The sequence below is a fragment of the Aspergillus homomorphus genome (assembly GCF_003184865.1).
Source record: "Aspergillus homomorphus CBS 101889 unplaced genomic scaffold BO97scaffold_70, whole genome shotgun sequence".
Lineage (NCBI taxonomy): Eukaryota > Fungi > Ascomycota > Eurotiomycetes > Eurotiales > Aspergillaceae > Aspergillus > Aspergillus homomorphus.
In genome coordinates, this window is record NW_020291956.1 from 49,512 (window position 1) to 72,282 (window position 22,771).

Consider the following 22,771-nt stretch of genomic DNA (forward strand, 5'->3'; position numbering starts at 1 on the left):
GATTGAGCTTGGGGGTTGGGTTGGAGTTAGTGTTGGATCAGCTAATAGCAGAAAACCACAGACCTAAGTCTGCTCGGCACGAAGCCCGCGTATCGGGGTCGAGGACTCGGAGGGAAACTGCTTGACTGGGGCGTTTCAGAGGGCGATTGCTGAGAAGAAGCAGGTTTATCTTTGTGCGTCGGAGGAGGGGCGGCGCGGGTTGTATGAGAGGGTTGGGTTTGAGAGGGTGGCTGTGGGTGAGGAGGTTGAGGGGGAGAGGGCTTTGTTTATGGTTTGGAGGGGTTAAAGTATTGATCTTAAGTTTTGGGATAGGAGGATACATTGGATATCTTTTTGGGGGGAAGGATGGATATTTTTATTTGATTGTCGGGTAGGGTGTAGAGCATTTATTGCTATACATATAGGTTATCAACATACTTCGTCTTCTTTAGACTGTCTTCAAGTCATGCCCCCCTTAGTTTCTACTTCCCCTTCCCTGCCCCTGTGCCATCCTACATCCACAAGATCCCTACGCCGCAGCCCGACCCTTGGTCTCAGGTACACCCAACCAAGCAACACCCAAAACCACCCAGATTGCGCCCGAGAACCACACCGGCGCTCCACCGGCAGCACCGCCCTCGAAAGCCGTGACAATCGAAGCGATCAGACCAAGCACACCCCAAAGAAACCCCATGACGCCCATGCCAAAGCCCCGGAACGGCGCGGCGAAAATCTCCACAGTGTACGTGGTGAGAACTGCCAGGTTGGCCGCCTCCAAGAATGACAGGATACATTCGAAGGCCAGAAGGGCGTTGCGGGATCGGGACACGGTGGCTAGAGACATGACGAGTCCAGTCAGGACTGCAATGATACCGCCTGTGCGCGTGCGGCCGAGACCCTTCGCTTCGATCAATAATCCCGCAATGATGGGACCAGGAATGGCGCAGACGGCGACGTAGAGGTATCGACTGTAGAGGTAATCCGTGGTCACGGTCGTGGCGGTGATCGACGCGACCCCCTTCGTGACCAGAAATTTGCTGATGTAGGTCTTATGCAGAATGAATGTAAGACCGGTGGCAGACCAGAGGAGACAGAGAACGAATGCACCAAGAGGTCCTGTTGCTGTCAGTAGAGCCCTAAGTCGGGGTTGGCGACGAGACCCGGGCGTGCTGGCGTCGACAGTCGAGTCGATGCGGGCGAAGGACGACTCTTCAAGCCAGGTTCGCCGCTTGTTGTATGCGGCAATGTCCTTGACTAGCTGGGTCGCTTCGGCATCGCGGCGTTTGGAGAGGAGGTATTTGGGTGTTTCGCGGAGAGGGAAGGTGAATCGGCAAAGATACAGGAAGAGAGTGATGCAACCAAAAGTCCACCACACGTAGCGCCAACCCTTGTTGCTGACATAGTGGCAGGAGCTGCTGTTACCAGCGCTGCTGCTACCGCCACTGCCAGAGTGCGTGGCGCGGGATTGGTGGGACAGCGCCGTCGCCGTGCTGATCTCGTCGGGGCCAGTGCCGCATGTGTACTCGGCGATGAACGCCCTAATTTCGGTTAGGCCAGTCTTAATAACAAACAGTCTGAAGCTTACCATCCAACAGCTGAGGCGACTAGCTGGCCAAGCCCCCAGAAAGCACCTTGGATAGTAACCAAGAACTGATGGGACGCAGGGATGGACTCGAGGAGGATCATCGCATCCACGACTTGATTGCCAGCCACCGCAAAGCCGACAACAAACCCCACGACACATAGACCCGTGAATGCCGGCATTCCAGCTCCAACAAGCCCTCCCATACCCATGAGGACTACCGTGCTGGTGAAAATCCATTTGCGGCCCAAGAAGTCGGACATCCAAGGCCATGCCGTTGCGCCGGTGGTGATCCCAACAAATAAGCTTATAAACAGGTAAGCTTCTTTGTCATACGAGTAGAAGAACTGCGCCTCATTGGAGGCAGACGGCGCGATGGCATAGAAAGACATCAGCCAGAACTAAGCCAATTAGCACTAACCCATAGCTGGGAGCCTTCCACTTACGCTGTCAAGGAGCCATCCAACACTGGTAATCACAAACAACAACCATTGGTAGCGACCCATGCCCATATCCAGCAACGCCTGGTTCAAGAGCGCTGCTTTGGCCGCGTAGACTGCGTCTGTCCCAGCCTGGGAGGTAGGAGTGTCGATCGCTGAACCATAGACATTCGTATGCGGTCCATCAGAAAGAGACGCCTTGGAATGAGGCGTTTTCTCGACATCAGCCACAAGAGTGGAGGCAAAGGCACTCTGAGCCTCGATGTTGCGCTCGCGAGTCACTGACTGAACCGACTCCGTGACCATTTTGCGGTTTCGCTGATTGACCGGGTATAATCAGTGGAGGAGAAGTAGATAGGCAGGGAGAACACCCCACCTTATGTAGAGAGGGGCGGGGCCAAGCCCGAGGACTCAGGCAATAAAGATCAATCAGGCCTTATCTTCGCCCAAGTACGTAAGTCTACCGCGGAGATATGCAGCTTGCAGTCCCTTGTGACTCAGGAGGCTTGGTCAATGTTGGACCGGTGATCCAGGGCAGGCGGGAGCACCATGATTTGCTCTGAGCCGATTACGTTCTTTTTGCCCTCACATTGCATTCTGTCCCTAGATCTCTAGGAAACCGCCAGACATAACCATAAGCGCGCTGAACAATGCGCGAGACCTCAGCTTTGGAACTGGGCCCCAGTGGAGGATAAAACTTCATCCCCGAGCGGAGGTCGGACGAAACCACGACCCGCAGTCCGAGCGAATGGAGCTGGGGTCGGACATGAAGACCCAGCTGTCAAATAGCGATTGAGCAGTGAGTGGAGGAGCAGCCACAGGATGAAAACACCATTGGCTGTTGATGCTTGTCTTTTGCGCCAAGGATCTTCAGATAGTGAGGTTGCGTTGCCTTGGGGGCTTTAGAATCATAAAATCAGAAGAGTCGCACCATGGTCAAGAAGTGGTCCGAGATTGCTAGTTAACTGGAGAGCTGATCAGGCATAATCGAAGATAGCCTAGCAGTAAGCAGTATCAGTGCCATTTTCCATGAGTCTCTGTCCAACGTCGCAGAGAAGCAGATCGATGAGGTGCAGTTGTTGTTGAAGCAAGCGGATAAACTGAGCTCGGCAACCGCCGTCCGCCAAGGCTACATACCATATCAGACTCAAAAGCCCTGCTGATTAATTCAATAGCAGCATAACGTCATGGCCCAATCATTCCGTATGGCATCAGCAATGCATTTAAACAATGTCCATGCCATACATTCATTCTCCATAGAACATCCACCTCATACACAACCCAAGATTCAAAATGACCCATATCCCCAAGATCTTCCTGTAAGCCACTGCCCGCAGCCCGCTATCTCCCATAGTAATTAACCAAGTAACCCAGCACCGGCGCAACCGGCTACATCGGCGGCGACGCCCTGTACGCTCTGGTGCAGAAGCACCCGGAATACAACTACACCCTGCTGGTGCGCAGCGCGAACAAAGCCGAGCAGATCCAGAAGCAATATCCCTCTGCGCGCATCGTGCTCGGCGATCTCGATGACTCGAGTCTGCTGGAGAAGGAAAGCGCCGAGGCGGACATTGTCCTCCGTACGTCTGTCTCTTCCCTATCTGCTGACAGAACCCAGACCTTGTCTGACACTTGAAGTACAGACACAGCCGACGCATCCGACCACGAGGGCGCAGCGAAAGCCATCGCAGCCGGACTGGCCAAGGGCCATTCGTCCGCCAATCCGGGGTACTGGCTACATACAGGCGGCACGGGAATCCTGACCTACACGGACAGTGACCGGGGGGTGTTCGGCGAGCCCAGCGACAAGGTGTACGACGACTGGGACGGGGTCGACGAGCTTCTCAACCTCCCGGCGCATGCGTTCCACCGGAACGTGGACCAGATCGTGTTGGAGACGGGGCCGAAACGCGGCGACGCGGTCAAGACGGCACTGGTCTGTCCGCCTACCATCTACGGTATGCATATCCACCCTCTCTTCTGGGGACTCGGATAAGTCCGCGACATGTTTACTGATACGTACAACACAGGCCGCGGGAGAGGACCCGTTTCGCAGCGAGGCCGGCAAACCTACGAGCTGGCTCGCGTGACGCTGCAGCTCGGGAAAGCGCCGATCATCGGCGCGGGGAAATCGATCTGGAACAATGTGCACGTGCACGACCTGAGCGACCTGTATGTGCTGCTGGTCGAGGCGGCGGTCGCAGGGCGCGACGACCCCGAGCTGTGGGGCGCGCGAGCGTACTATCTTGCGGAGAACGGCGAGCATGCGTGGGGAGAGCTGTCGCGGGCTATGGCCAAGTATGCGGCGGAGCTGGGGCTCATCGCTCAGTCCAAGGCCGAACAGATCAGCCTGGAGGATGGAAAGAAGTTCGCGGGCTTTGAATCGCTGAGCTGGGGGTTGAACTCGCGTGGTAGGGCCAAGAGAGCTGCCAAAGTTCTGGACTGGACGCCCACGAGGCCGAGTATCGAGGCGACACTGCCGGAGGTTCTGGAGGATGAGCAAAGGCGGTTGCAGCAGTGAGGTGTTCTAGCTGTGGAACGGGCTATGTATCATGCGATGCATTCAAGGACATTACTGATGACACCATGCGAGCAAAGAGTCATCGAGGGCGAGAACTGCACGACGACATGCTCTATGCTCTGGTGTCTCTGGCACGGCTTTCTTGTTCGTCATGCTGTCTTGCGGGGTTGAATCTTGACGCGTTTATGTACTGTACAGGTGGTTTGTTGTTGGGGAAGGGAGGAAGAAGGGAGGGAGAGACCGGTTGCCAAGGCTGGAACCGGGCTTTATCAAACAGGGGTCTAGATCTAATTGAATCAAACTTGTATATGATGCGATTCACGAATATTATCAGGTAGTATGACACGGAAAATAGTTCTTGTTGGAGCGAGTAATTTGTAACACTGTCCTTGCCGAGATGTAATATGTGGAGGACGGATCAGTTTGCCCCGCTGGCATTCTCAGATAACCATTCAAGAAACATACATATGCATCCGTTCACAGATAAACAAGCACAAGCTTTACAAAAATTTACTCGCCAAACTCAACAGTCCCGAAGGACCACCGGTACCACTCGACCCACTGCCCTGAGACTTCATGTACATCTTCAACGCCATCTCAGCGGCCTGATTAATAGCCGACTGCTTATCGCCAGACTACCCCAAACAAACCATTAGCCATGCTCTCCCCCGCCAAGACCAATCAGGAAGGAAGAAAGACTTACCGCCTGTCCACTCGAACTCTTCTCCTCCCAAAGCTTACTAGCCTGCGCCATCGCCAACCCAATAAACTCATTTTGACCACCACTCCCACTAGACGAGGAGCTACCGGAGCCACCAGAGGTAAACATCTTCAGCGCCTGCATGGCCGCGCCGGCGCCCAACGTCCGGGAGTCATGCTGTTCGCCAGAACCGGAGTTATAGACCGCCTGGTGCGACTGCACCATCTGATTCTCATCGATGTCGTCGTCATCATCCCGGGAGGAGTGGCGGTTGGTGATGTAGCCCAGGGCTTTGTTGAAGAGGTCCGATGAGCCCGTGCCGCTGCTGTTGGATTCGGCGTGCGAGGTTGCAGAGGAGATCTCGTCGTAGCTTGGGCCTGTGCTGCCGTAGGCTGGGTTCTGGTGCGGGGGGTTGTGGCCGTACGAGCCTTCGTTGCTGCCGCCGCCGTAGCCTCCCTGGGGACCGCCGTAGGATGGCTGTTCGTGGCCGCCGTAGCCTCCTCCCCCCTGGGATCCGGAACCGCCGTAGTAGCTATCACCGTAGGCACTACCGCCGCCGCTGCCGCCCTGGGGACCGCCGTAGCCACCCTCATTGTAACCGCCCTGGTGGTGCTGGCTGTAGCCGCCCTGCTCACCTCCGTAACCTCCCTGGGGACCGCCGTATCCACCCTGTTGCTGCTCACCACCGTAACCTCCCTGCGAGTGCTGGCTGTAGCCGCCCTGCTCACCTCCATAGCCGCCTTGGTTACCGTGGTGGGAGTTACCGTTGTTACCGCTGTTGTTGCTGTTGTTGTTGTTGTTGTTGCCGCCGCCAGCGTAGTTGCTGGCAGCTTGTTCGATGGCGGAGGAGATGAAGTTAGAGAAGGACATGATTGTTGAGGTCTGGATATACACAACCCGAGGGTAAAAGGATGGTAGAAAGATAAGGAGACTTGAAGAATGGAAGAAAGAAAAAGAGGGAAAGAAGGAAAGGAGCAGCGCGGGGGGGAATGACGACGTCTGGTTTATTTACGGAGAAAGAGGAGGGGCAATTGTGGCTGGAGCGGTGTGGTCACTGGTTCTGACTGGTTGTGACTGGTTGTGGTGGTGCTGTAGATCGGCGGGGCAGAGAGAGGGACAAGTGGATCTCTCAGCCACACTCACAAACAAACATTCTTTCTCTCAGCTCTCTCGTATTCGCCCGACACTAACTACTCGTAGTACTGACAAGGTGGAGGGCTCACTCCTCGCTCGACCACATACGTATGCCATGCCATGCCATGCCTACCATGCCACCCCTTCCCACACTCTGCACCTGCACCTGCACCATGATGCAATATGTAACAAACAAACACCTCAATCAAATGGTTATGGTATCTCACGCTAAACAATGCAAAAAAAAAACATTAAAGGATCAACTCCTCATGCTCCTGGTCACTCATATTCCACCAGAATCGCAGTTGCCGCTCTCGCTCACTCAGTACGCATCGCTCGTCCTCATCCAACTCCGTTTCCCGCATCCATTCGTTCGCCAACCCCTGCGGCCCATATCGTTGTCCCCATTGTCGGCGTTCGTACTCCATGAATCCCCCAAAATGATCGTCCGTGTTAGATACCCAGATCGTACTGCCGTCCGGCGAGTAGTCTGCCCCGCCGATTTCCCCAAAGAAGTCATGCACCTGACGGCTTTGGTACGTCTGCGCGTTGACAATCGTAATCCGGTCGGCGGGCTCAGTCAGCAACAGGGTCCGCGACCCACCGCCAACGGGCGAGAATCGTAGCGACCGGTAGCCCGCCACATCCGACTCAATCTTCTGCAGCATGCGCCACATCCGGGCATCCCAGATGATGGCCGTCTTATCCTGGTTGCTCGTTGCGATATGTCGCATGTCGGGCGACCACGCACACGCGAACCCAAAGTCGCGGTGGCCCCGGAGGGGATGCACTGGCCGTCCGCTGTCGGCCTCCACCACCCAAGCCTCCGGCGAGTCGCCGATCACCGCCCGGAGACGTCCATCCGGTGCTGTCGCAGTGCAGTTGATTGCGCGCGAAAGCTCGAAGTCCGCGACAAACGTGTTGGTCTCGCAGTCCAGCACCCGCAGGTGCCGGTCGTTGGACGCAAAGACCCCCAATGGCGATCCGCTGCTGCGACTCGGAACGATGTCGATGTGATTTGTGATGCCATTGGGGTCTTGCGTGACATACCCCGCGATTCCGGGCCCATCCGTGCCCATCGCTCGTAAGGCGTACTCTCCCGCGAATCCCCCTGCTATAGTAATGTCATGCGCCGACCGCATGGTGGAAATCTTCACAGGACCCTGCAATCCTGATTCCACGCTCGGTTTCGATAAATCGATCATGCATCGCAGGTCATCGTAGGCCGGCACCCATGAATAGATCTTGAATTCGTGCGCAAAGTGTAACGTGTTATACGTCGCCGCTGACATGAGATTGCGTAGCTGGAAATGTTGAATCGTGGCTTTGTGTTTCGTATACATGGCCTTTTCTCGGAAATAGTATTCGTGTCGTGGAAGTCTCGCGCCAGGCTGTTGACGCGAATACTCCAGGTTATGATACGAAGTGTACGACTGGTCGCGCATTCCCCGCGCGTAGGCTCGTCGGACTTGCATAGCGTCCCGCCAGGGGATCTGCTGAATATCATAAAAGTCCCATCTGTACCCGGCCGGCCGCACGATCTTGGCCGGCGGCATCCAAGCAAGTAGGCTATCGACACCAGGACTTGACAACGAGGCACCACCGATGAGATATCCTGGTATCGAAGGTGAATTACACTGGTATAGCCATTGTCCGATGAACTGATCAATCGTCAAATTCCGCTCTTTGACTATGAGTACTGTTAGATGTGACCCAAACGTGTGCATAGAAACTCTTACCCATGCCTCCAGCTGGATCTGTAACATGTTGATCGACCGGCGCAACATGTTGTTCGATCGGCGCATCCATGCCGCTCAAGTCATCCTCCTCTGAAAACGAAGCATTGTAGTCATCGTGGGCGGGGCCGGTAATAATTTCCGAGAACTGCGTCGTGTAGCCCGAGTCCAACCCTTGATAAAACTCGTCCAAGTCGACATCCGACAGGTTGGTAGTGCTGCGACGGGCCCGCGCCTCAGCATCCTCCATGTCCAATTCCTCATCGCCCTCGTCCATATAAAACTTGTACGTGTCGTCAGGGTCATCGTCCAACATGGGCAGGGTGGTAGGGCGGTTTACCACGACAGGGGGTTCGTAATCCATGATCAAGTTGATCGGTTCGTCTTCGTATCCAACAACTTCGTGATCCTCATCGTCCTCGTCAATCTCATCAACCTCGTCTTCCTCTTGATCCTCGTAGTCCTCCGCGTCCTCGTCGATAACATCTGATATGGTGGGGTGATTCTCATATGTATATATTAAGCCGTGGAAATTGGACTCTGGGTCTAAATATGGGGCCAGCGGGACGCCACCCACCTCCGACAGCGCATCGGTCATTTCCGAATCGGAGGCATACGAATCCCCTGGCGGAGAAGACGAGGTGAGTCGAGGAGTCAGTTGATCGGATGCACGATCATGGCGGGCATAGTCACCGGGCTCTATCACGGCGTTGACAATCTCCGTCACCGAGACTCTAGCGGCGTCGTTGGGAGCATTGGGATATTGCGGAACAGCCATGAAGGCGGATAATGTTGATTCATTCATGTCGAGACCACTCTCTGGGGCCGCGAGGAACGGAGAGGGTCCCAAGTCGGGCACGTCCGCGGGGGCGCCCGACGGGAAGCCCTCGCCCGGCAGCATAATGTCTTCACGGACAGCGGACGGCAACCAGACGGGGAATGTTGTAGACTGTGGGGACGGCCTGGAGACATTTCGTGACGAAGGACTCGGAACAGGTCCAGCTGGACGGGCCGGCGCGCTGGACGAAGCTGAAGAAGAAGAGTCGGGCCCAAACTGACCAGGCATTCCGGTCATCAGATGCAGCGATCGGTTGGCAACGGGACTGGCGACCGCTGGCGTTCGGGCAAATCTGGTGGCGACTGGCGAGGGGACTAACTGATAAGCAGCCGAGGAGACCGCACGGGATGCTGATTGGCACTGGCGGGTGGTACAACGCGACCAGGTCAAAGGATGTCGTCCACGTTGTCTTTGCGATCGCAATCACCTCCGAGATCTTAGCTCCGCAGCCCTTTTGAATCCCTTATTGTGATTTGATTTTTGATTATTATTTTTGCTGTCACCCCGCGGCGTAACTCCCTCCTCCCCCACACGGAGGGGATGAACACGGGCACAACCAGCGTGGGTTGTGCGAGTCAGAGTCAGATGGCGGGCAGGCGAGTGGAAACGCCTCTTTGCTTTTTGCCTATAGAAGGTAGTAGATCTGACAACCCGACCAGGAGGGGCAGTGTCGCACTCTATTTAAGTTGCGTTGACAGGTGATACAACACTCTGCAAATCACACGCAGTGCAGAGAGTGGATGGCGACACACAGAGCCCCGGGTAAAGGACCGACCGGGTTATCAAGCAAGTCAAGAGACCAAAGGAAGGTAAAAAAGCAAAGAAGCGGCACAGAGGGAGACGGGGAAGAAATAAAGGAGCCGGTCTGCAGCAGCCTCTGAGTCTTAATTGAACAAAGAAGTGGGAATGAATGATTCAGGCATGCAGGCCCGAAGTGGGAAAGAAGGGGGGGGGAAGAGGAGAAGTCGGTGGTGGTGCAGGAAGACGAACAAGGTAGTTGAAAATGGATGAGAGTGGATAAACTGGGATAAATTGGGATGGGATGAGGGGGAGGAAACCCGCAGAGAAGGATGAACGTGCATCGGGGCTGTCACATGGCTACCACTAATGAATGAGCAGGAATTCCCGGCGGAATTCGAGTCCCTCTCCACTTTAGACCCGACTTGGGTCTGATTTGAGCTTACTAAACAGCCCAGTGAATTCAACAGGACAAAAAGAGAAAGTAAATACAATTTCGGTTATCCAAGAATCTTTAGAGAAAGAATGTATGGCGATCTTGAATAAACCTTGGCCGACAAAAGAATTATTGATTGATGAGGGAAGGACTCGAAGAGTCTCAGTGGCTCCGAACTAACGTTCCGCTACGAAAGGCGGTACGGTACACAAAGCGGCACGAACCGAAGTACGGCAGAATCCTCGGTCTTCCATATACGTAGTAGATTTCCCACATGCAAGGCATCATACAGTATATACACTGCTGAAGGAGAGCATTTTGTTCTATACACATGGTTATCATCGACTCCAAGCAAGGAAGGAGAGAAATATCTGCCACCCTGGTCGTCAAGACGAATATCCTAAATACATATCTACCATCGCTTCTAGAAGATACTCAACCCTTCATCAGGAATATCATATGCATATCTACCGACCCTCCTCATCAACTAAACCGAATGCAACATCTATTTACTCCCAGTAGGAGTATTCCGGGTATACCTTGCAGTCTTTCCACACTTCTCTATTTATCTCCATAAGCATCCTACCACTCATCATCATCATCCTGATGATGCCCCTGCATCGCATGCTGTCGCGCCTTCAGCGCCTCCGCCAATCCGCCCGCCAAACTCGCGTTCGACGCACTGTTCGGCGTCGCCCGCCCGCTACCACCCGACGAATCATGTGCCGAGTTCATGCTCACCGCGCTGTCACGCGGCGCGGGTGGTGGTGCGGGAGCCATCTTGCGGCCAGCCATGTTGGGGCGTTTCATAGGCGGGGCCGGCGGCGCAGGCTTGGCTTTGGCTTTCGCTGCGGCGGCAGCGCCGTTGGAGACCGGAACCGGGCTGGCACGCGCGGCGGCAGGTGGGGGAGGGGGAGGTGCGGGTTTGGGAGTGGAGGCGACTTGTTCTTCCAGGTAGGCCTCAGGCGTCCAGCCTTGGACCGAGGTGGTCATATTCATGCAGAGCCACCAGCCTAGATAGCGTTCATGTTAATGTTTGGGCAAGACGGAGACTAAAGGGGCCGATGCTTACCGTTGCCCTCCTTGGACACGATCTGCACGATCTCGCCGGCTCGAATGGACAACTCGTTGGATCGGTCGCTGTTGAAGTCGTACAACACCTTGGCGGTGGCCTTCTTCGGCGCTGGCGGACTCGCGGGCGGAGGGGGCGGTGGTGCTCGCACCGATCCGGAAGATGCGGTGCGGGCGTGAGAGGCGGCTACAGCGGCCACAGGCTGAGGCACCGGGCGAGCCTGGGCTGCTGGTTGAGGGGCTGGCGGGGGTGGTTGCACCGCAGCTGCAGCTGCCGGCTGCTGAGGCAGAGGCTGACGCGCAGGCACAGGTCGGGACGCCAGCTTCGACGGGCCCCCGCCTGGTCCGCCCGGTCGAAGCAACTTGCCTTTCGTGACGGGTCGCGCGGCGATCTGCTTCGGACGGGGAGTGGGTTTAGACACCGAATTGGCGGGCTCACCGGCGCTGGTGTGGATCGTGCTGCTCTTGTAACTATCCACATTCGACGATCCCGGGTCCTTGACCACCTTCACGGTAGCCAACTTGCCCGGTTTCTTGTTGTATTCAATGCTAGGAACAGAATCAGTAACTGCCGACTGCATGTGGCACGGTTTAAACTTACTGGTCAGCAACCTTCAGGTTCAGCTGTCCACGCAGAGCGTTGCTGAGATGGGTGAAAAACTCCGTCTTGAAGACGCAATTCACCAGAGGGTCGGGCTCCTGTCCACCTACCACCAGGGAGAACCAGTCATCCCGGCTGTTGGACGTACTGACGGACTTGATAGCCCCAATAGGTATTGTCGTCTCGGACGAAATCTGGAGCTGGTTGTTGACAAGCGTTTGCGCCACGATATATACATGCCGGTTTGTCTGGTTTGGTCAGTACTTACCCGGAACGCGAAACTTCTGCAGCTGCAACTTACCAAAACAAGAATGCGAGATGAGGGCTTGCTGGACCGTCCAAACTTGGACACCAGGACCTCACCACGACACGAGAAGAGAATATTCTCCGATCCTGAGTTCGTCAGTTGGATTCAGATGCAGCACCTCCAAAAAAGACGTACCGCTAATGCCTGCACCGTCACGGATCATCTCGCCAGGGCCACCCTTGTTACCAACCCCAACATAATCCCCCAAGAACCGACGCGAACCGAGCAAACTCATCCTCCGACGCTCCTTACGGTTCTGCAGCACCTGGTGACCCTGGTCGCGCAGCTTGATGAACTCGAGGCCACCATTCATGCGACGCCAGAATCGCTGAATGCGGATGGCGCACTCGGTGCGGTAGCGCAGGTAATTGCGCCACGCGCGCTGGATCCGAATCGCCATGTTGTGCCAGTAGCGGTCGCGCATGGCTTCCAGGGCGAATAAAGTCTCCGGAGTCTTAACAAATACCTTGCTGATACCCATCTGGTACTCCTCGGCGGGAATTCTGGTGTCCTTCAGGATCTGACGAGCACCAGACTCGGCATCGCCAGTCCACGTGTAGTCACCAGCGTAGGAAGTCTTGGGAGACAGAAGATAGAACCGCTCCACGAACTTGTCAAAGGTCTGGCGGTACGCGAAACCGGCACGACGGATTCGAACGTTCTCCTGCAAACCCAGGTATTTGATCTGGTGCAAAACATTGCCCTCGTTATACTCTCTAGGGGCCTTATTGTCATTCGGCTTGATAGTACGAATATAAGACGGCTGAGCCTTCATCAAAGTCGCCACAAGATCGTTTGCAGACGCTCTGATCTTGTCACTTGCTGTCGGTGGACGTCTCTTGTCGTCCTGGTTAACCTGGTTGGGGAATAGCGTGTGCACGAACTGGTTGCCACTGGAACCCACAAGATTCAGCAGATCCTTCAGCAGCTGGTCCTTGTTCTTGTCGGTCATTCCTTCCACGGCGTAGCTGACATCACCCGCGTAGTGCTTGACGATGAATTGACCTTGGCGGTTCTCAAAGTTAGGGTTCTGGCCCAAGAAGTTAAGTCTCCCAACGAAGGTGTTATCCGCAGCGCTCGAGTCGGCATGTGCCGTAGCGCACGCGTCGTTGAGCGCAGCGAAGACACCAGGAGGACGCTTGTCTTCAATCAGCGAGCATACAACCTTGTTGTCAAAGTACTTGATCGGAGTCCATTGGATCTGTTCGCGAGCATACTCATCCTGCTCCGCTTTCAGGGTCAATTGGATGAAAATCTGCTGCAGCTTCTCGTTGACGTAGTTGATGCACAGCTGTTCAAACGAGTTCTTCTCGAAAATCTCAAACCCATAGATATCCAAAATACCGATCGAGTTGGTGATCGCCCCTCGAGCGGTCAGCGACGAATTGACACGTCCCACGATCCAGTCAAACAGGTTGAAGTAGATGGCCTTGGCCAATGCGTCGCGGACAGCCAGGGCTTGGACCGTATTCAGGGGCACCTCATAGACTGAGCCTCTGCGACCGCCACGGGCAGTCTCCATCAGACGGATGGTGAGCGCCCTGTTCACTTGCGCCGCATCGACTTCCAGCAGATATGCGATGAAATCGACGACCGACTGGTCCGTGATGGCAGCGTTGCCGGAATCATCCTCAGCGAATGTGACATTTCCGATCCACAGGATGGCAGCCAGCATCCGGAACACGTTATCTTGTTCAGCCTCGCTCATACCAATAACCCCCATTGCGTTGAGTGTATCGCGGAACTCAGCCGCGTCATCGACCCCTGGAACATCGAAACATTTCGATCGACTCGTGTATACGTAGGACTGGGGTTGTTGCACACCGAAGCTATCTACTCAATGTGTCAGCCCCGTCGCTGGACGCTTTGCTTCGGGAACATACCTCTGTATTTCTGCGGCGCGGCTTTTGTGAACTGGTAGAAGATGTGGAAGTTGCGCTCGTTCGTGATCTGACCCACGACTCTCGATTTCTCCAGTAGGTAATTCGTGATGTTGGCACCCACGGGCTCTCCCTGGGCGTTAAACTCCAACTCCAAGTACTTTCCGAACCGGGACGAGTTGTTGTTGCGCAGAGTCTTTGCGTTACCAAACGATTCCAGCAACGGGTTGGTGGCCAGGACCATGTCTTTCGTTTGCTGGATCGACGAGTCGGTACCCCCCGATACGTTGGCAATGTACTGCATCAGCCGCTTAGCCGCCTCCGTCTTTCCGGCTCCCGACTCTCCCGAAATAATCACACACTGGTTATCCTTGTATGACTTCATGTTATAGTAAGCGGATTCGGCAACGGCGAACACGTGGGGCGGGACCTCGAGTCGATTCTTGCCCCGGTATGAGTCGAGCACTTGATCGGTATAGATCCCCACTAGGCGACAAGAGTCAGGCACGCGACCAGCGGGAGGAAAGTTCAGGGGTCACATCACTTACAGTCGCGGAAAGGGTTGACGGACACCAACACATGTCCGATATAAGTCTGTTGGCAATTGAAGGCCATAGTTAATACAATGCACCCATAGCGCATGATTTTGCGACTGGGAGGGGAGGAACAGTGGTGGGGGGGGGGCTTACGTAGATTTCATCGTGTTCGAAGCGGAGCTTCAGGTTATCGTTGATCGCTTCATTGGAAATCTTGCTGAGCAGGGTGAGATCGGAAACACCGATTTCCTTCTTCTTTGTGCTTTCGAAGGTGGCCTTCTTGACCTGGGGCTTTCCCGCTTGTCGCCCGTCGCCCACATCAGCGGCCGCCTTGGAGCGACCGAACCCCCGACTCTTCTTCTCCCCGCCAGCCGGACGTCGCGAGTGACCCTGATGGAGGATGGGGTTAGCATTGCTCGAGAAAAATCATAGCGATAAGGCAGTTGTCTGTGACGAGCAGCGCGGAGGCTCACCATAGTTGTTGTGTGTTCCGACCACCCCGGAACTTGCGCCCAAGCGTCAAGATATCTGTCCTATCAGTACGGACGGTGGTATAGGGTGTATAGTGTTTGGCAAAGAATCAGGAATGAACGCAGAGGAGGTATTGGTTCATTCCAGAGATATGGAGAAAGACAAGAGTACTGAGAATCTCTAAGCAAAGGAAAAAGGAGGGGAAGAGAGAGAAAGAGAGTCTATACGGAGGAAGAGTGAGGAGGAGGGAGGAAGAATGACGAATGGTGCCTGTGTGGAGGTGACTTGCGGACAGTCTAACAGACGGCGGTTCCTCGCTGCCGATGGGGCCTGCGCCACACTAGGATTACCCTCTCTTACTCTCTCTTACTCAGCCGGAAACGCGCAATCAATCACTAATTAAATAAAATCCATTCATTAATTTCCCCCTCTCAGTCTCTCCAGTCGAGTCTGGCCCGGCTGACTGACCGAGTGTCCAGCAACAAACAACAATTGTCCCTTCCGGGATGTGGATTCTAACCCAAAGGCAAATCCCTCATTTAGATCCTGACGCTAGAGTATTCGATCTTGTGCTTCCCCTCAAAGGGTGGGAGCATAAATGCATGAATAATACGACTGCAACGACGGTATCTACATCTGTGGCTGGACTATCCAGATATTTTTATTTTCCTGCCCAAGTGCGGGATATCTCGACTCACTACGTCACGCCTGCAGCCAGTCTCACCTCGCTGCCTTAGCCATTATCTCGGACTATCATTGCCCATTGACAATGCCCGACCAAGGGTCAATTACTTGCTAACTGCCAGTCCTGTTGATATGGACTCATAAAGACTGAATAACCCTCATTGGGACACAATCCTTTCATTTGGGTCACCCTGACCACATTCGGATTAATCTCGCATTGCCCCACTAAGCTCGGATATATACCTCATTCTACCCCTGGATCAATAGTCGCAGATTGGGCCACCACAGAACTGCACCCGAACCCTTAGGAATGTGTCTTGTTAAGGAGGGAGACATTGTACATGTAGTTTGTACATGCATGCTCTATTCCCCGTAAAACAAGGAAAGGGATTCACCCGACTGCTCCCAGTTCCTTGGGCTGTCCGATTTGCGTGGCCTTTTTAGACAACAGCATTCCTGCTACCCTGGATGACATTCAATACAAGTGGAGCCGTCTTTTGTCAGTCAACGTCATAAAATCTGCAACGGTGCATGGGTCGCACGTGGACCAGGCATATCACCGAGATTCGCAATATAGTTTTGGAAAGATGAAAGGAGGCTTGCAGAGTCGGCTATCGGAATGATCGGTATCGGTGCGGAGAGGGAATCGAACATTCTATATAAATATATGCATAGGGTCAGATTCAACGCATAGAATTGCGGAGGGGAAGAACTACAGTATCTGCAATGTAAGCAACCCATTGAGACAGCAATGGCCGCTTGCACTGGCGAACGGGGCGTCAGACAGTAGGTAGGCGACAGCGATTCTCGCCGAGCAGTCATTGTTGGGACGTGCGAATTGCCTCAAACGGAAGATGATGTCCTGTCGATTGCACGGCTCGAGGGACTCAGGCGTCAGGAGGGTGATTGCAAGGGATCCGTGAGCATGTGGCAATAGGAAGCTGAAGTCGATATCATGCAAAGTGGACTCTACTCCCAATGTCAATCAACTGCTAGTCGTCGGTGCTCGGAGGAGCGGACCTTTCATAGCCTTGGATGTCGTCAGAATTGGTCCTATGACTTGCCATACAGGCTTTCCACGAAGAGATGAGTTGAATGTCCCTTGAATTGTGTGATTCTCCATTGTGAGAGGAGGCTGTAGATATCATACATCATTGAGTACTGCGTATTGCATTAGAGAGGAGTTGATTAAATCTATGCGGAACACACCCGCTTCTATATATCCAAAACCGGAACCAACGCAACGTCCCGGGCCTTCTCTCCCACGCCGTAATATACAAAGGGTATCCAGAATGACCAGCGAACCATGTACTCTCCCATCATCTCTAAGACAGCTTCTATCTCATCATATATACAGCACTGCCACCCCGACAACCAAGCCAACACTAAGCCTTCTTCGGTTCCGTCGCATGCGATTCACGCTCAGCTGGAGTGGCCGCTGGTGCAGGCGATTGCGCATCACTTGTCGTAGTCGTAGTCGTACTCCTACTCTCATTGATCACCGCTGCAGCTCGCTGTTCTGCGCTCGCCCCGAGCGAGAAGTACGACGCAACCCGGGACAGCAACCCAGGCACCTCAGCCTCCTGAGCAACCTCCTCCGGCACATCCCACACCCAGCGCGGCAGGATCCTCTTAGAAGACTTGGGGAGCTCGCCGTGCTTAGCCTTCAGCTGGAGCAGCTCCTTCTCCAGCGCGATCAACGCCTCCCTCGTAGCTTTCTCTGTCTGCTCCAGCTCGGCCAGCCGACTCTCCACATCCTCTCGGCGCGTGGTCTCCTTCCGTCGCGACCTCCACGACTCGAACACAATCAACCCACCCGCCACCAGAAACAAGAACGTCTCGCTGATGAACGTCGCCCCGGACTCGATGGCCTTCGACTCCGACAGCGGTCGGATGTGGGGTTTGGGTGCGGGTTTGGCGGCCTCCTGGACCTTGGCGACGGCGGCCTCTTCGGCCTTGGTCTCCGCCTCGGTTTTGGCGGTCGGGGTGGTGGGTTTGAGTTTGCGAAGTTCTGCTTCGGCCGCCGCCCGTTTCTGGGATGCCGCGTTGTCGCGCAGGGTGCCTAGGCGGAGGCGCATGTCGATGCGGTGGAGCCCTTGCGCCATCGAGACGCAGATCCGGCGGAACCGTTCATGTTCGCGTGCCTGCGCTTTGAGCTGGTTCTTCGAGGCTGTCAGTATTGTCTTGGATGAGGTGGGCAAGCAAAAGGCAGTTGGGGGTCGCTTACGGCGATCGGCTTCGACAGTGTGCGGATGACGAGGGAGGAGAGTTTAAGAGTGAGGGACATGGTGGACGGGGGTAAGAGGGAGAGAAATCAAGCAGTAGTATATAACCAAGAAGGATCGGTGAGAACAGAATCCATGCAGGGTGTCAATGAGGTGCGGTCTCGAGGCTTGGATGCATTGCGGCTGTCCGCAGTGAATCACAATATGTGAGTGATATCGGACTGGATTATCAGGCATCGACAAGCATGTGCAATTTGTGCATACCGGGTCAATACCTGCTGATGTCAGCAATGTATGTGCGTTGTTGCGGCAGTCGGATCAATGTTTATCGATTGCCGTTTCGGGCAATCCGTTTGGCAAGCCCAGCCTGCCGCTCGGGGATCTTTCTCCTGGTCTCTCTTAGTACTTATCCCTACCGGACACCTGCAAAACCGCCGCCCCCACCTCCCTCGAAACCCGAAAACACTTTGGGTTGTGCGGCGTTACATGCATGGCATTGTGTTTTTGAGCGTCATTGTTTCATGATTCTGATTGGTTTCTGGTATGTCTTGTCACTGACCCAGACTTGGTGCCCTCGTGCTCTGATCCTCGGTGTTGCTGCCGTGGTCTTGCAAAGTCCATTGATTGATGGAAGGCCTTGGAGCTGCTGAGTGGCAAACGCGCATATCATCTTATCGCATCATCATACTTACCGCAGGTAGATAGTCCGGCATCAGTCGATTCACTATACCCCTTATTGTTCCAGTCGCCATTTCCTGTCGGTACCGTCCCATCTGATGTGCGCTACGCCCGACTTGCCCCACGACGCCAGTCTGTCCCTGGTCCCGAGCATTAATACCCAACTATAAGACGCGAAGTGTTGCGAGTGCAATATGATGGAGGCACTGTCACCGCGATCCACCAACCAAGTGATCAAACCGAAGGTGTCGATGGAGCGCAAAGTGTTGGATAAGAATGCCGCCGCTGCCGCTGCCGCCCAGAAAGCATCCTCGTCGAAGAACCATGCGCCACCACCGCCGTCGTTAGTCGTTGAGCCCGAGGAGGATGGAGAGCAATACTCGACCGGTGGGTTCCTGGGGAAGGGAGGCTTTGCGATCTGTTATGAGGGAACGCTGCTGCGGAATGGCCGCGTCTTCGCTATGAAAGTAGTACGGTCCGAAATGGCCCAGAAGAAGATGCAGGAGAAGGTATTCCCCTCAATACTATGGCTCGTGTTTGCACGAGGACTGATAGCTCCGCGCAGTTCCGAACAGAGCTCCAGATTCACTCGAAAATGCGCCACCCACACATCGTCGAGTTTCATCGCGCATTTGCCTTCGATAGCTGCATATATGTCATCCTGGAATTGTGCCCCAATGGGTCGGTGATGGATATGGTCCGGAAGAGGAAATGCTTGAGTTTACCCGAGGTCCGACGCTTCATGATCCAGCTTTGTGGTGCGGTGAAATACCTGCACAAGCGCAATGTTGCGCATCGAGACCTGAAGATGGGGAACCTTTTCCTCGACAAGAACATGGATATCAAGGTCGGCGATTTCGGCCTGGCGGCTATGATTGTGTCGGAAAAGGATGAGAAGCGGAGGAGAACACTATGCGGCACACCCAACTATATTGCGCCGGAGGTCCTTGATCGGAGCAAGGGCGGACACACACAAAAGGTGGACATCTGGTCTTTAGGTGTCATTTGGTAAGCATTCTCGCGCCACATTGAACGGAACACAGGCTAAGTGTGTATAGCTTCGCTATGCTTACAGGCTACCCGCCATTCCAGTCGAAAACGCAAGAGGAGATTTACAAAAAAGTTAGAAACCTGACATATGTGTGGCCCAAGGGCTCTGAGTGCGCCAATCACATTCCCGAAGAAGCCAAGTCCCTGGTCAGCTCATGTCTGAATTTGTCGGAAGATGAGCGCCCGGAACCAGACGACATGGTCGAGCACCCATTCTTCAGCATGTACGAAGGCTGCATACCGAAGCGCCTAGACCCGAGAAGCTGTCTCAACAGGCCTGTCTGGCTGAAACCGGATGAGCCTCGTGGGGATCGCATGATGATGGGCTATAGCTTAGAGTACGACGATAAACTTTCCGGATACATTGAACACGTCGACGACCCCAGCCAGCGATATGCCATATGCAAGGCCGCATTCTACACGCTATGTGGAGTGGGCAGAAAGCCTGATGGTTCTGCCCGCAAGGCCGCTGGCAGAAACTGCTCGAAGTCCGCTTACGCGGAGTGTCTGATCGAGGAGGAAAGAGGCTTCCAGCCGGTCATCCCGTTGCCAGAGGATATTGTATACAAATATCCCAACATTCCAGACGGGGACTGGAGTGATCCGGTATCTGCTCTCTTGGCTCGAAAAGATGGTTCCTCATTCGAAGACAGTGTGCTGTCCAGGAAAAGCAGTGGATCCATTCGTAGTAACGCAGCTTCGATCACCCGGACACAAGCGGCACTGGCTGCCGCCCAGCAGCGACGGAAAGAGTCTCAGAGCCACGCGGCGACGCTTCGGCAGCAGGCTGCCACTGGCAGAGGATCTGTCAGGAAGATCCCCGCGATCTGCGATCCCGTGGCCCCAGCCGCAAGGGTTGTGTCCGACGGAAGAAACGCAGATTCTAATGTTGCAGCTGCAGCAGCGGCCATTCCAACAGGCGGACTGGCTGAACGCCCGATTCGCGCACGGCGCGGGGTGGCGGCATCTTATTCTGGCTCACTGCGCGACTTGGATCGCAACATTCCACCACAAGCGGTGTCAAGCAATGAGCTCGGGATACTGACAATTGGCAAGACGCGGTCACAGTCTCGTAGACTGGAGGCTGCTAGTCAAGAAAGCACTCAAACCGTGCCGGCTGTCAAAGAGCGATCTGCGTCAACTGGGATAGATAAAAAGCCTGTGAAGGCACGCCAGCCTTCACTCCGCTCAGCACCAAAACCGGAGCCTCCAGAAGCACCGAAACAGGAGCCGGAACCTAAGGACCCGTATGGTGAAGTGTTGACTAAAGAGCGACATCTCGTGCGGTCCGATACACAGTCCTCGCAGTCGACTAGCAGTTCCAGTACCAAGGCGAGTACCTCGTCTGGCAGCAAACCACGATCAACTTTAGGAATCCACCCGCTCTTCCACTCAAATGACCCCTGTGTGATTCTCCCAAGGACATCACTGGAAGATGTGAATACGGACTTGCGGCACATGCTAGCTAACATGGTACCGCATTCGGCGGCTCGGAGAAGGGCCGGGCTGCGCCGAGCGCCCCATTCGTATGTGATCAAGTGGGTCGACTACACTAACCGATACGGCATTGGGTATGTGCTGGACGATGGCAGTGTTGGGTGCCTATTCAAGGCGGAGCACAGCCAGCAAGCGAGCGGCGTGGTGGTGCGGGACGGCGAAAGGCACATCCGGCGCAAAGCCCACAGTCAAGAGGGTGGGAGCTACGTCTACCCGGAGGCTGATCAGCTGGTTCCACGACACGGGAAGTCGGTTGAATTCTATGAGAATTGTGACACGAGCTTTACGGAGTGCCGCGGTGGCATTCGAAAGGCTCTCATCCCGCCCTCATTGTTCGAAGTCAAGAGTTCCTCCAGTGGCTCGTCGGGGTCTGGTATCAAAGTCCGCACCAACTCAGGCATTGATTGTGCGCGTGCTGATGCAGAGAAGATCAAACGTGTCAAGCTGGTTGACCAGTTTGGAAAGTACATGATCGGATCGCTTGGGAGACATGGCGACGAGACTCTCGTCGAGGATGAGTTGGTCTCCGGTAGCCCCGATCAATTCATCAAGTTCTACCAGCGACTGGGCAATGTGGGTGTCTGGGGATTCGGAGACGGAGCATTCCAGGTTAGTACTTTGATTGTCAGCGCGCAGGATCTTGAATTGACCATTGACCATGCCATAGTTCAACTTCCCGGATCACACCAAACTGGTCATCTCCCCGGGCCGCACGAGAAGTTCGTCGCCGTGGGTTGACTTCTATCACCTCTCCCCGTCGGCTGCACGGTACCTAAGCGCGAAAGGCCGGATGCACCCGTCTGGATTCGACACACGAGCCGTGGCCTCGGACGAAGTGTCCACGTTCCTCGGACTCGCCTATGGTCACGTCGCCAGCACGGTGGACGAGCGCATCCGCGACGTCCTAGACGCGAACTCATTCCTGCAGAAGATCATCTTCATCAAAGACGTCATGAAGGGGTGGATCAAGCAGGGCCGGCTGGGAGGGTGGCCCGCCTCGCCCGACAGTCTCAGCGCGCTTGAAATCTTCTGGGAGGGCTCCCAGGAGCGAGTCCACTCCGGCAGCAGCGGCAGCAAGTTCGTCTGGGTCACCGTGGGCGCTCCAGGCGGAGATGGGCCCTACCGATCTATCTCCTTGAAGGATAAAAAGCCGGAGGGAGAGTCCTCCGACGAGGAGGTCGAAGCCTTAAGGGAGCGACTGCGCATGCTGGGGGGACCCTTCTAGGGAGGGCGGCCGCAATCGGCCATTTTGACGACTTCATGAAAATCATCTCGCTCGTTTTTTCTTTCCTTTGTGTTATCGGGTCCAGGCTTGCATAGTGCATATTCATTATCTCTGGTACTGTTCTGTCTTTCTGGGTTATACTCATTCCAAGCGTTGCTCTTCTTGCATGCATGGGCTGTTCTGTAGTTTCTAATTCTAGCATATAACATCAATCAAACCACTGATGCCTAAATCACCATATACCAGTAGACCAGCACCAGCACCACTGCCAAACATGCACCCACCAAGCCAGTCCAGTCCACTACTAGCCTCCCTCCTAAACTAGAAACCAGAGGAAAGGATTTCCGGGGGAGAACCCCCGGACCCCCCTTCCTTTCAGCTTCCTGGCTACCTCACTCCTAATACCAGATAAATACAAGTATATACAGGGAAGAACCACGGA

General features: G+C 54.8%; 6 protein-coding genes across 6 annotated transcripts; 2 read left to right on the forward strand and 4 right to left on the reverse strand.

Annotated features, from left to right (window-relative positions):
* Nucleotides 1–508: 508 nt before the first annotated feature.
* On the reverse strand, nt 509–2,307 carry BO97DRAFT_481407 (sugar transporter; the record flags this gene model as incomplete). Its single annotated transcript, XM_025700816.1, has 3 exons — nt 509–1,517; nt 1,565–1,962; nt 2,008–2,307. The coding sequence occupies 3 exons, from the start codon at nt 2,305–2,307 to the stop codon at nt 509–511; spliced, it is 1,707 nt and encodes a 568-aa protein (XP_025546421.1).
* Nucleotides 2,308–3,270: 963 nt separating this feature from the next.
* On the forward strand, nt 3,271–4,736 carry BO97DRAFT_409135 (nucleoside-diphosphate-sugar epimerase). The gene is made up of 4 exons (XM_025696001.1): nt 3,271–3,320; nt 3,376–3,581; nt 3,645–3,959; nt 4,032–4,736. The coding sequence occupies exons 1-4, from the start codon at nt 3,295–3,297 to the stop codon at nt 4,520–4,522; spliced, it is 1,038 nt and encodes a 345-aa protein (XP_025546422.1). The 5' UTR covers nt 3,271–3,294; the 3' UTR covers nt 4,523–4,736.
* Nucleotides 4,737–4,833: 97 nt separating this feature from the next.
* BO97DRAFT_409136 (uncharacterized protein) lies at nt 4,834–6,195 on the reverse strand. The gene is made up of 2 exons (XM_025696002.1): nt 5,226–6,195; nt 4,834–5,157 (listed from the first exon to the last, which is right to left on the reverse strand). Exons 1-2 carry the CDS (start codon nt 6,090–6,092, stop codon nt 5,023–5,025), a joined length of 1,002 nt encoding a protein of 333 aa, XP_025546423.1. The 5' UTR covers nt 6,093–6,195; the 3' UTR covers nt 4,834–5,022.
* A 412-nt stretch (nt 6,196–6,607) lies between these two features.
* BO97DRAFT_356846 (WD40 repeat domain-containing protein) lies at nt 6,608–8,897 on the reverse strand (the record flags this gene model as incomplete). The annotated part of the gene is made up of 2 exons (XM_025692185.1): nt 6,608–8,046; nt 8,096–8,897. The coding sequence occupies 2 exons, from the start codon at nt 8,895–8,897 to the stop codon at nt 6,608–6,610; spliced, it is 2,241 nt and encodes a 746-aa protein (XP_025546424.1).
* A 1,468-nt stretch (nt 8,898–10,365) lies between these two features.
* On the reverse strand, nt 10,366–18,082 carry BO97DRAFT_378881 (class I myosin myoA). Its single transcript, XM_025693136.1, has 11 exons — nt 17,882–18,082; nt 17,075–17,816; nt 15,256–15,266; nt 14,653–14,889; nt 14,512–14,557; nt 13,967–14,449; nt 12,219–13,916; nt 12,078–12,169; nt 11,777–12,024; nt 11,177–11,724; nt 10,366–11,117 (listed from the first exon to the last, which is right to left on the reverse strand). The coding sequence occupies exons 1-11, from the start codon at nt 17,939–17,941 to the stop codon at nt 10,687–10,689; spliced, it is 4,596 nt and encodes a 1,531-aa protein (XP_025546425.1). The 5' UTR covers nt 17,942–18,082; the 3' UTR covers nt 10,366–10,686.
* Nucleotides 18,083–18,593: 511 nt separating this feature from the next.
* On the forward strand, nt 18,594–22,506 carry BO97DRAFT_400466 (CDC5/polo family serine/threonine-protein kinase). The gene is made up of 5 exons (XM_025694294.1): nt 18,594–19,066; nt 19,123–19,565; nt 19,616–19,831; nt 19,883–21,713; nt 21,772–22,506. Exons 1-5 carry the CDS (start codon nt 18,752–18,754, stop codon nt 22,327–22,329), a joined length of 3,363 nt encoding a protein of 1,120 aa, XP_025546426.1. The 5' UTR covers nt 18,594–18,751; the 3' UTR covers nt 22,330–22,506.
* The last annotated feature ends 265 nt before the right edge of the window (nt 22,507–22,771 follow it).

What these genes read in the sequence shown, in the direction of transcription:
- BO97DRAFT_409135 (XM_025696001.1), top strand. Translation starts at nt 3,295, where the DNA reads ATGACCCATATCCCCAAGATCTTCCT. An exon ending in CGAGGCGGACATTGTCCTCC is followed by an intron (nt 3,582 to 3,644) that starts GTACGTCTGTCT and finishes CTTGAAGTACAG; the next exon opens with ACACAGCCGACGCATCCGAC. An exon ending in CTGTCCGCCTACCATCTACG is followed by an intron (nt 3,960 to 4,031) that starts GTATGCATATCC and finishes CGTACAACACAG; the next exon opens with GCCGCGGGAGAGGACCCGTT.
- BO97DRAFT_409136 (XM_025696002.1), bottom strand. Translation starts at nt 6,092, where the DNA reads ATGTCCTTCTCTAACTTCATCTCCTCCGCCATCGAACAAGCTGCCAGC. An exon ending in AGAGTTCGAGTGGACAGGCG is followed by an intron (nt 5,158 to 5,225) that starts GTAAGTCTTTCT and finishes TGTTTGGGGTAG; the next exon opens with TCTGGCGATAAGCAGTCGGC.
- BO97DRAFT_378881 (XM_025693136.1), bottom strand. Translation starts at nt 17,941, where the DNA reads ATGTCCCTCACTCTTAAACTCTCCTCCCTCGTCATCCGCACACTGTCG. An exon ending in CACTGTCGAAGCCGATCGCC is followed by an intron (nt 17,817 to 17,881) that starts GTAAGCGACCCC and finishes ACAGCCTCGAAG; the next exon opens with AACCAGCTCAAAGCGCAGGC. An exon ending in CGCGCCGCAGAAATACAGAG is followed by an intron (nt 13,917 to 13,966) that starts GTATGTTCCCGA and finishes CACATTGAGTAG; the next exon opens with ATAGCTTCGGTGTGCAACAA.
- BO97DRAFT_400466 (XM_025694294.1), top strand. Translation starts at nt 18,752, where the DNA reads ATGATGGAGGCACTGTCACCGCGATCCACCAACCAAGTGATCAAACCG. An exon ending in AGAAGAAGATGCAGGAGAAG is followed by an intron (nt 19,067 to 19,122) that starts GTATTCCCCTCA and finishes AGCTCCGCGCAG; the next exon opens with TTCCGAACAGAGCTCCAGAT. An exon ending in GAGCACCCATTCTTCAGCAT is followed by an intron (nt 19,832 to 19,882) that starts GTACGAAGGCTG and finishes CTGTCTCAACAG; the next exon opens with GCCTGTCTGGCTGAAACCGG.